The following is a 12,573-nucleotide window of genomic DNA, read 5'->3' as shown; positions in this document are numbered from 1 at the left end:
TAGGGCAAGTAGGGCAAATAACTATTATCTATCAACGACCCGCGCGGAAGTCTGCTATCAATCAACGGCCAGATAATAGACACGTTGAACCCCGTGACGCGTGCCGGAATATATGCGTCCGACTATATTTTAGGGGATTCATTCCAGCGACAAGATAATAAAGTGTTAAGTAACGCGTGTACGCATATTATCGCGATTGAATCATTAATCTTTCGCTGATTAATGCTTGGCTTCTGAAATTCGGTATATTTTAGGAATAAAAGATTGTCATTAAGCTACGTCACGGCATCAAATGACTTACTCGTTATTAATAATAGCTGATTACCATTACAATAAAAAAGTTGATGTCTTAAGTAGGCAATGTTTGTGATGAGGAAGTGTAGCGATAAGTCTTCATTATAGTCTGTAATCAATTTGAATATTGATGGTTAATTAAATGTTGATTGCTGATTTATCAGCAACTGGTACCAGGCTGCGAGACATCGTGAGGAGGTCCATTTATGGTGCAGGCGAGTCTACTGTGCCTACGGTTGATTCACGCCAAGGACACTCCCACCGCTTCCGTCGTTATTACTCATTGTTTTTATTATTGACGGCTTATCACTGTTTGGTATACATTGATACGGATTCTGAGTGAACTACCACATTAAAAACAAAAGCATATCCTAATATTTGAGAATTTGTAAACTCTAGAACTGAAATATTCATGCGATTAAATACATACATAGAAAGTTCAGACTTGTGGTACTAAACGCCTAAAGACTTCAAAAACATTTTAGAAATTCATTTTATTATCATATCAAAACCTGTAGAAATAGTAGATTGAAAACGGCTTCTTATTATAGCGTACCTATATTGAATCTTAATTCGTATAGCGATTTAAATACAGTAAGTAGCAGAACTAATTCGTTTTCAAAGCAAGCGTTTACGTCTAACACGCTTGAGTTCGTACCAAGTGATGATTCATTGTGCCACTATTTAACTTAGTCGAGCAATCTAAAGAGATCTAAAAATAGAGAATCTATTTTGGCTCCCTAATAAAATTGGGATGATATTGGTTTACGTAGTTAAGACAGTTAATTGAAATAAACCAAGTTAGTGAACTAATTAACAATCTAAGTACAGTAGAGACTTCATCTACTCGAATGTAGAAAAGGACTTTCTCATAGCATTCCTTTAACAAGCTCATGCTAATAGAGCATGTCAACACCACCAATTGCTTAGCTGTCATAGTTTTTATTGTCTGCCATAATAAATCTTTGTCTATTTTATTGTTCTCTATAGATTTAAGGAAGTGTACTTAATAATGTCTTCTTTCAATTATTTATTCATACCTCTTCCTTTAGAAATAATGTGGTGGCAGTTCAAAAGTATGAAATAAAACTACCAAATGTAAATAAACAGATAACGGAATAAACTCGATACAAAGTTGTTTTACAATTCGATACAAAGTTGTGCTACAAATCCAAAATGGTTATAATTAACACTAACATAATGTGGTGACACGATAACATGGAAATATAATATTAATTGTGGTTCTGTTATGCAGTTGTGATCATGACACAAATGCGCCATAAGTTACGTAACAAAAACAATGCTGATTCACGCTTTGAATAATGAATAATGGCATGGTGTTCAAAATGTCCTTAGCTACAGACAAAATAACATGTTGCACATAATGTCACTTTGCAATTTGTCTTAAGCTCGACAAAACAATCGGTGATGACAAAAGCATTATTTCAACGTCAAAAGGTTTTAAATTGTATGGAGTTGGTGAAACACAATACAACACCATTTAGAAATCCACAGTAATTACTGCAAAAAGTTAGTGATAAAGACCCTAATACTGAATTACTGACACAATATGATCCAGTTGGTTTCATTTAAAATTTTATGTCACCAATGAAATGAGTGAGACAATACCCTTAGTTTTATTTATGAGTCTTTATACAATGCTTTGGCTCCATCTAGCTGTATTCATGGAACTATTAACAAGTAACAACAAAATCGGAACAACATCACAGCTGAAGTATGCACATAACTTCGCATAACAAACGACAAACTACCGTGCTCGAACAACAGAAATATGTCACGAAGGTCGTAATTGAATAAAGATCGCGGCTCCGTTGTTTAATGCAAACCAAATAAGGACTGATGTTTTCCTGATACTGTGTGTACAAGAAAGCGTAAATAATAATGCTGGCTATGTTTACTGTCTTATCGAACATCTAATACAAACATCTGGTTACAAAGATCAAATGAAATCAGGAAAATCTATTCACTGTTAAATATGGGTGCGTGACAGTTTATATAAGTTTATATGATATAAATTCATTTCAATAACGTTCATATTGTATAATAAACGTATGTTATAATAACACTTGATATAATTTTTTAACATATAATGTTTACTTCATATAATAAATCATTTCTAATAATATCATTTCAGATACCAATCACAACGCATAAAGACATTTGATATAAACCTTACTTAATCTAAGACTCATTTGATGTAATTTTCTTTAATTTAAATATTATTTCACATAACCATTACTTGTAATAAATATTATTTGTTATACTCTTTAATTGATATAATTTCTGATAGATATAACTTTAAGTATGTTCTTCTTTAGCTTGACTTATAAATGACTTTAGTGACAAAAACGAATCGCCGTAAAACCGACTCCACGTAGTCTTGTCTGCCCTACCCCTAGAGTGTAATTTAGAAGCGCGTAGGCACGGAGGGGCGAGGCGGCCCGCGGGCTGAGGAGCAGGTGGCTGGAAGCGAGGCGCCGCGGCTGAGGCTGGCCGGCGAAGCCGGCCAGCAAGCCGAAGACGCGGTGTCGAGCGAAAGCCATCTGCGACGATTAGCACGCGAGGGACCGCCAGAGCCCCGCAGTGCCGGAGCCGTGACAGAAGTCTCAAGTTTTTAGTCAAATTTGCATGCTGCATGCCTGCATGCCTGCTTGCTTGCTTGCTTGCCTGCTTGATTGCTTGCTTGCCTGCATGCTTGCTTGCTTGCTTGCTTGCCTGCTTGCTTGCCTGCTTGCTAGCTTGCTTGCCTGCTTGCTTGCCTGCATGCAATGCTTATTATAACAAATGAACTTTATATAAAATTATTATTGTAATAAATGATTTAAGTTTTATAGGAAAAGAATTTTATCTCATTTGATTGTTCGACATTTTATTTTTATATGATTTGAATGTTATTTGTTTTAAATAGTATACATTGTAAGTTTTATAGAAAATATTCATTATATCAAACCATTTTATATCAGTTAATAGAACAGTTATTTGTCTTAAAATTATTCGTTTTAAAATTATATTAGTCGTTTATTATAGTAAATAATTATTATATTAAACAATTTTATATAATTTGATGTTATATCCTCTAAGTATTATATGATATGTAGTTATATCATACATTACACACCCGTTAAATATCATAAGGCTAAGACTCTAAGAGATGTGATTTACAACCTAAGTCGCAGAATCCTAAAAATGTCAGTAATAAAATACAAAACGAAACAAAATTACCGACGTTGAGTACAAGATAATCCGACAACACAAAACTGATAGATATTTGAATTAGTTGCTGCGAACAAATTGGCGGTACAATTTTCGCCGCAAGGGAGACAAAGGAAAACTAATCAAACTTCTGTATAAGAATCAAAATCTCCGCATTTCCTCCGGCTTAATTGTATTCTATCCGCACACCAACCGTACATTTTGCAGGATCAAATATTTACAAACAAAACTAATACAATTTCTCGACAACTGCGAACTCGTGCGATAATTCGGAAAACGTTTTCCCAATAGCAAAGGCTTACGGTACAGTGATCGATAAAAATGTATTGCATTTCCTGCTTTTATACCTAGAAAATAAAAAGAAACTTTGATTTAACTCAGCGGTTAAAGCCCGATTTAAAATTAGATTAGAAGAAATAAGGGATAACTTAGATCGATACAAGTTAATTTATTGGACGGCGTATTGTCAATTAGCCGATTTTAACTTAACTCGTTAGATTCCCAAATCGCGAGTTGACTAAACAAATTGTGAAGTGGGCCAAAGAGATTATCGAGGGTTCGGAAAATTTCCAAACTTTTGAGGAAAACTGTATTAAAACGCGGAACGCAATGGCATAAGCCGCCGAGTGTACGTTGCCGTGATCGCGTAAATAATCGCAGAGCACTGTAAACACTCTTCACAACTCTTAGCAACGCGTACGTTTGTGTTTGTGGTGAATTGTTTTAGCCGTAATTTGTTCGCGAGTCGATACTAAACGTTACGCGTTTTATGAGTCACAGTTATTTTACCTACCGCACTAGATTTTATTGCCAATGGAGACGTATTTGGTAGATAAACACCTATTAGTATGGTTAAATAATAAAATTACATAATTATTCTACACACTGTTGTTTACCAATGTCAATTCCGTCATTATTTAGAATGGCATCAGAGGAACGCAATAATTTTACTAGATAGGTACTACTGTTCTTTCAATTTACCCTTCCACTTGATATTCAGAAACCACAAACCAAGTAGATAAAATTAAATGAACAGTTAACGAGTACAAGAAACTTCCCATGTCAGTAAATAAGTAACATAATTATAAACATAACGACGATCGTGTTCAAACATCCAAAGCTATCAAATTTAAGTAAATCAATAACGGTATCAGTTATTCTCATAACTTATTAAAGTCAGTAAAATGAGTGCGTTAAACTGGAGAAGGCGAAGTTCATCGTAAATATTAATAGATTACCAAACAGTACATAAGTTTCCTCTTGTATAATCGACAGCACATCATACTATAAATTTTTGTTGCAAAATAGCCTGTATTACAATCGGACAAGACACCACTGTCTTTAGCTTATGAGCTTTTGTCTATACGTTGAAATCGGCTTCAATAATAAAGGACAGTGCAACAATAATTATATCATTAGATACTGATATCCTTAAAATACTCCGCATTCCCTATATCTGTTTGACTCTACCATTGACCACTCTGAACTTCTTCTGTGAGCTCTATGCATTCATCAAAGCAAATGTTAGCATAGATCATGGGTGGCCAACCGGTCGATCGCGACTATTAGTCCAGTCGATTGTAGCAAGGCAAAAAATACCACATGATTGTGTACTAAACTATGCTGTTTCATTTAAGATTTCAAGAAGTATGTAAGTGGTAGATCACCCAGGGTTTCGTTAGTAAACAGTAGATCTTATGTCTAATCAAGTTGGCCACCCCTAGCATAGATAATGCCCATTCTTGTTGACACCACTTTCTAAGAAATACATTTTTTGATTTGATTTGCATAAAGTTGCTTCACCGACTGTTATCACCAACAATAACTTACAAGATACAAACAATCCACGATCCATTTATATCTCGATCAGAGTGTTACTCTCCCGAGGCCGATGATATTACGGGTCAATAATACGGGTGCTTCGAACAAACAGATTTGTACTTGGGTTTGAATAGATCGCTTCCTGTGCACGCATAGTGTGCGATCGACCGTACACTGTTTACAGTGATAAGGGTCACCGGGCGGGGCTGGCAGGACCGAAACTAAAGGATTGAAAACAGAATGAAAAACAGGTTGGTACCTAATGCATATTAAAATAACAGTTTTGTTAAGTCTACGTTTAAGGTATCCTTCGTCTGGGGTTAGGTATCATTAAGTATTTATTATTACGCTCTTAAAAGTATCTCATAATTTCAGCCAATGTCAGTCGACTGCTGAACCATAAGCCTCAAGGAACCTGCGGGATTACTACGAAAAATTTATCCGAAGTTTTGAACGTTGCCATCCCTCTCACGCAAAGCGAGATTCCAGCATGAGCGACGGTGACCGATAGACCCGAAACTAGTAAACAGCTTTTCGAAGTAGCCCTGCAGGCACATTTTTGATATCGCTGTCGCTCATGCTATGCATGAATAGATTCGTCACTTGGAAAAGTTTTTTTGCAATAGGTAGACCCGCGTCACAATGGCAAGTTCGATGAGCAATATTTTTGCCACTACATTGTTTAATTGTTTTCAGTTCAGTGACCGGATGTTTTGAACTAAAAAACTTTATCGCGTCACTAGCTGTAACAGATTGAAAACAATTGATGGTAGATAATATTTAGGACGTCACAACGACTACCTACTCCCTTATTCCTCATCAAGAATTCTGACTACATAAAGGGAAGGCAGTACCTATCAAAAATCACTCAAGTCATAAATTAAATTTTACCTGAATGTTGTAGAACATCTACTGAAACTCTTATCCCAGACATAATCTGACGGGGATTTCTCTTACGAATGCCATGTTTACTTCAGTTAAAATAACCTCAACGTATGTGTGTTGGCATAATATGATTGAGTTTTGTTTGCCCGAGATAAGCCTGTCTCTTGAATGGAGGATTAGCTATAAAAGATTACCCGGTTGTACAAGTTTTTCTATTTCGGGGCGAAATATTAGTTTTGGGCTTATTTGGATTATGTGTGTATTTTGGCTTTTCGGAACGTAATTACGTCTTACACATTGTTTAATCGTGTTCTGTGTGTGATTTCATACGTAAACTGAAATATGTGAGTGTTTAGAAAAACCCCGATTATCTTTATCTTGTAAATTAATTTATTTTCAGCAGAAAAAGGTCGTAACTGGATTTGAGTCCCTTCCATCTTAAGCAGTTTAATATGTTAATAAATAATTTCCTTGAAAGATAGCAATAATTTTCAAGCTATGTCCGCTTTTATCAGGATTTACACGTCCGTCCGTTACTCAGGTAAAGAGTGTCCGTAGACAGTTAGCGGTGAGCAAGCTCAATTAGAACCACTAAACGACGTCCCGTTCCATAACTGTTACAAGATGACTAACAAACTGGCGATGCATCTGTGCATACATTAGATTACTTAAGACAAAGTTAAAACAAAGCTTTATTATCCTTGTTAAAACGTACTATGTGTAGTCATACCTCTACCTACAATGCATCATCACTGATTCGTCAGTAATTTGACAACAAAAAGACCAACACAATAGGCATGACCAATCAAGTGACTTAATTTTTACAATCTGACAAAACATCATAACGTCTTCATTAGTATTCTCTTTGAAATTAAGTAGTATTAATTTCAAGAGCTTGATATTGATTTACTTAATTTTTAATTTTTCTCACCTCAGGAAATCGTCAACATCTCATTCAGAATTGGACTTTCCACAAGTTCTACATGCTCTACAAAAATAAATAATGCAAACATTTTGAGTGTAATGGAACGTGGAAACCTATTTTGGGAAATCTACAATTCATCTGGAAATATTGAGCTAAGGCTTTACAATCCCTTATGCCGTCACAAAAACACAATTTTCAGTAGCACTTACAAGAGGCAATTCCAAAACTTCCAAATGGGGATGTATTAACCAATCATTGAGGTTACACTGCAGCGTAAGCATCGGCTCCTTAATGGTGTTCTCAAATAGAGACGCTTAAATCTCTTAAGGGCAAATGACCCTTTAAGGAAAACGTCTTCATCGATTGGGAAGGGACGAGCCGCGGGTGAATGGAAACAATACAAAGTGACGATCATCTACATTTCAAGCGGCTGTAAATTATTTTGGCACCAGTCTACTGTAAATAATGGAGGGAAATGAAATGGAAAAGGCAAACGAATAGAAGAATACAAAGAAATAAGTTTTTATAGAGATTTTCATCTACATATAAGAAACGTAGTAAAACCTCCATGGGTTATAATAATGGCTTGAGAGTTGAATCCTCTCGATACAGAGATTTTTCTAGCTTCGATTCGAAGCACGGATATAAAAACACCAAAAATATAATTTTTCTCATTAAGTAACCAGAATGTCCGGAAAATATTTATGCTAAACTGATAAATTTTAGGAATATCAGACGCCTAGGCGCCTATTTAATAATAACAAACAACATCACGACCGAAAACTGTATTCAATGAACATTTAAAAGATCTTACGTGTGTTGTTAGTTACTCTTTATATCGTTTCGTAATACGTACAACAAGGTTCCTCCTATTGTTAGAGGCTCATAAAGTACATAACAATCGGGTATCGATGGTTCGGTACCGAGAAACGACGCCGTGGGTGTTTAGATGTTTATTCGCAAGATCTTCAAGACAGCGCAAGCGCCTACGCATCGAAGTACAGTTAGGTGCATTAAAATATTATTTGCATATCTATTACGCTGAATTGTTGTGTAATACATGTAATATTTCATAATATTTTATGTAAATACAAAAGTGTTCAAGTTCGGTAACTTACTCATATATACTATGCAAAGTCATAAGCAAATTTTCACTAACTGCTTTGCCGACTAGGCTTCGTTATCGTTACACACTTAAAATTAACATCGTGATTGTGCAATTTATACATATTTCTGCACCCGACTATACCGCTACTAGTGTCAGGCTGAATAAAACATGGCGTGGGCCGCGGTTCCTCCCTGCCGTTGTTGATGTTCATTAAACTATAAACTATCTTTTATACTAGGATGTATCTGTACAAAACGATGAACGTTTAGATATTACAGGTTTCCTATCTTTGGTTCTGGAATAACTTTTCAATTTCATATCTAAGATGAACATTTTTAAGTTGTAAATTTTCCCTTCCAGGAATAAAATTGGAAATGCATACAGTAACTCTACACTTATTTCCATAATCAGAACACACATGTTATAGATGGTTGCTCACAGTTAATAGGACACCATCGCATTAGATGACATAATATTGTTCGAAAATTAGCAACAAATCTTCGTGTAGCTCAATTATGTACCACACGCGCTGATTTTGCTACGAATGTTGTAATTTGCGGCCACAATATGCCATTTCGTGTGTACTAAACACACCTTACGCACCTGATCACGAATTCAAACCCACATCTGAGGGCCAATTCTGCAAATCGATCTTAGTTTCTCATTCCGTCCCTCTCGCTCATGAAGATATCTTTACATGTGAGAGTGATAGCAAGAGTCGAAACTACGGACTACGGACACCGTTTTTCGGAATAGAACCCTGTATTTAGGTGTAATTGGCCAAGGGCCTCATCGTAATGGGTCTAAGGGACCGTTACACGCCCATGCAACCTCCGTAATGAGAGAGCCGGTACTTAGAGTAAACACCTCTAAACTGTACAGCCCTTTGACGATCCCACTAAATGTGAGGTGCTTAATGAAACACTACACTCAGCAACCGTACCAAATATAATATAAATATGTCTGGAGATCCAGGAGTTCGGCGAAAAAGAAGACAAAGAAGATTCAAAGAATTTCTGACAAAACAATAAGAAGAATAGAGTTTCCCAATAACATGCCCAAGCGAGAAAATTCCACAAAAAATATTCCAGAGAGAAAATCTAATATTTTTATGAAAAAACATTTGTTTGCTGAAGGTGTTTTAAATGCGGTGATTGGAAGAATCAGTGCTATTTGACAATCTTTATACGTTCACAATAGATGTTTTAGACATTATTTGCAAAGTATATCCTAACTCAGGATTTTCTCAGATCATAAGACTTGCCTGTGATTAGCACGCATATTCTAATTCGTTCGTTAACACCTTGTCATATGATGGAAGTACACAGAAAACACTTATGTACACGGTGACACTGAGTGTTATTATTATGGTATGTATTTGACAATAATAAAATCATATGACTCGAGATTTCCGTCTTTTTCTTACTTAAAAATGAATACTTACATAATCTACCGAAGCTAAGGGACAGGCGCTTTCTAAGCTTTTGCATTTTGCTCATTGCGCCGCCCCTTTTTTCTCTCATTGTCACGCCTGTGAACAAAAATAAAGCAATGTTAAAATAAGTCACAAATACAAAACTCAAATGAGGCACATTTTGAATGAATCAATTACGAAGATATACGTTGTTTGTCAAAATGTCTGGATTTAAGTACCTAATAGGAAAATAAAGTAAGAATTTCTTCACAATGCAGCTCAAGACTTGTAACAGTAAAAGTGGCAACGAACATTAATCTAGAACGGCAAAAACAGCGCGGAAGAACACACGCACACTTCCACCTTGTATTTACCAGCTCAGCTAATGCTCAGCAATCATTACACTCCCATTAACATACGAAATAACAATTAACAAACTCGCATCACAACACACGGAGGAGTTGCTCCGAGTTGCTAACGCGAATGCGTTAGATCCAAAGCACACGATCCGTTGCGGCGCCGCAAAGAAAAGATTTCACCGTATCGCGCGGCGTGTCCCCGCCCGCCACAGATATTTCTAATGTAAGACGACGCAGACGCAGCGGCACCGCTCCGGCGTCGCTCCGCCGCCGCAACGCGTGTGCTTTGGCTCTTACAGAGTTCTTAATTAATTGCCGGGAGTTATAAGCTGCAGTCACGCTACCACCCACCCCCATTCCGATCGAATATTACACTCAGCTTAACAGGTGATCGCGTGCTTGCGAATATTATACTTCTTTAATTTAATTAAACTTGATAAATGGCATTTAGTCTGTCTACAGTGCATTTGATGATAAGTAGGTACGAAAATTCTTCGATGCTCGACGACTATAGGATTAGAATTGTCACAAAATACTAGCTTCTGTCGTGTAGATTGAAACGACTGAAGTCATAACAACCCTCCAGTCAAGAGTGACAAGTCCGTTATGGCTTAATCAGACTGACGCGATGAAGCTTTAGCGGGTCCCTCAAATCACGTCAATTACATTTCTCCCAGACAATCAGATTAATTCAAGCCTACAATGTAAGGAAACTGGGGAAGAGAGAAAGGTAGCGCTCGAAAATTTTATGACAAACTGAGCACAATTACCTTTTACATTTGACGTAAGGCCTATAAGAAAAAAGAGATACTAATATTCAAGAAGAGTTGGAAGTATTACCCGTTTCAAGAAAATAACATACAAACGAATATTTATATCTCATGCTATTATTAGTACAGATGACGCAACCAAAAGCAGAAATATACGGGTAGAATTTCAGGAATGTTCGTCTCAAAACGGAGTGATAAAGATAAATCGTCGAATATTTATAGCCGAGACTCCCAACTTATTTTCTACTACAGACCACGTTGTAAACGCCACAGAAATAAAGTGTAAAATCCTTGAAGTGAAGTCTTGTCCGTTTGCCAAACATTTTTCAAGGGTTAGTAAGAACGACCACGAAATTTAATATGTGGTCGTTAATGGCCAAACGGTAGTAACTTCAGCCAAGCCAAGCCAAATCGCAGAATGTAAACACGGTAACGATCGAAGGAAGCATTTGGGGAATTTATCGAATGCCTGCGGAATCACGGCTTGCCAATATTCCAAAGAAACATGTGTTGTGCCAACTTCATCAACATAGAATGTCAAAATTTCAACAGCGTTTTCACGTTCAATTAAGTAAAGCGTAATATTTGAGGGGAGAGTTTTACAATGGAATGGACGCAAACTGAAACTATTTTTCCCTCCATTGAATTTTGACAAATCCCTAGCTACTTTACGTATGTACCATTCTACCATTATTTATTGATGAGTAGTACACAGCACAATAATCATTTGATTATAGAAGCTACAAAGCTTCTAGGCTCATTGCGGCCATTAAAATAATTCGCCTTATCTATTTCTGCCACGAGTACCGCGAGGATCGCGGGAACTTTATACGTTCAATGCTCTGCATTCGAAGACGTCGTGACCATTACAGAGCGGAATCAAACCCCGTAGATGTCACAAATTGCCCGTAATCCGGCGCAGTTTCTGGGATTAATAGGGTTTACATCGACGACATTTTATCTTCGATTGCCCGGATGCTCGTTGATGCGTTGCCAAACATATGAGCGGCGCCGACTGGACGAGGATGAATGAGTTCATTACACCCTTTTTGCTTGCATTCTTTCATTATTAATTATTGTATTATGTTTATAAGCCCTTTGTATCAATGCAGGTTTTTATTAGAGTACTTTTTTTATTAGAGTGCTTTAAATGTTTGAAACTTTTCAAAATGTTCACAATATTCATTTTCGGTGAATGTACGTACAGCGCCAAAAAACTTCAGACAATTCGCATAGACGATGTTAATATATAAACTTCCCAGCAGAAACCCAGTCTGCGTAGAATTGCCTGCATTGACCTAGAAACCATTTTATGAGTTCTAGCACATTGCACTCAAATGAAATCGATGTATTTTATTGACTCGGCAAATGGAAAATTTTATAGATGAACCAGTATCTTGGCTTCATAGAAGTAAGTAATAGAAGCTCGCTAAGAGGATTTTAAATGTCAATTTCTTATGAAATACTTGTAATTAAATATAGTAGAAATAGTGGTACTTTCCCGTTAATAACTTCCCAGAATATTAAATTTACAAGAAATGTCTACGTTTTATTAGAGAAAACTTCCAACGGTAAATATCTAGTACATCTAAAGTAATAACATGTATCTAGAGTATCGTATTGGAAACGCGCGAGTTCACATGCACCATCGAACATTATACAAACACGCCATGTTTATACACGAGAACTAAAAACATCACCTCTTCCAAAAATTTGATATGGGTTCAATAATTGAATGTATCTTGCAGTACCTAGTCACCAGG

General features: G+C 36.5%; 1 protein-coding gene across 3 annotated transcripts in view; it reads right to left on the bottom strand.

The window, feature by feature from the left end:
* LOC135077673 (cyclin-dependent kinase 14) overlaps positions 1–12,573 on the bottom strand; it is a 103,947-nt gene that overhangs the window by 56,806 nt on the left and 34,568 nt on the right. For all 3 annotated transcript variants that reach the window (XM_063972236.1, XM_063972238.1, XM_063972237.1), the window contains exon 2: positions 9,712–9,798. In XM_063972236.1, the coding sequence (XP_063828306.1) occupies positions 9,712–9,798 (87 nt within the window). The remainder of the gene's footprint in view (positions 1–9,711; positions 9,799–12,573) is intronic.

The sequence above is a fragment of the Ostrinia nubilalis genome, chromosome 13, assembly GCF_963855985.1.
Source record: "Ostrinia nubilalis chromosome 13, ilOstNubi1.1, whole genome shotgun sequence".
Lineage (NCBI taxonomy): Eukaryota > Metazoa > Arthropoda > Insecta > Lepidoptera > Crambidae > Ostrinia > Ostrinia nubilalis.
This window is presented reverse-complemented; position numbering and strand designations above follow the sequence as displayed.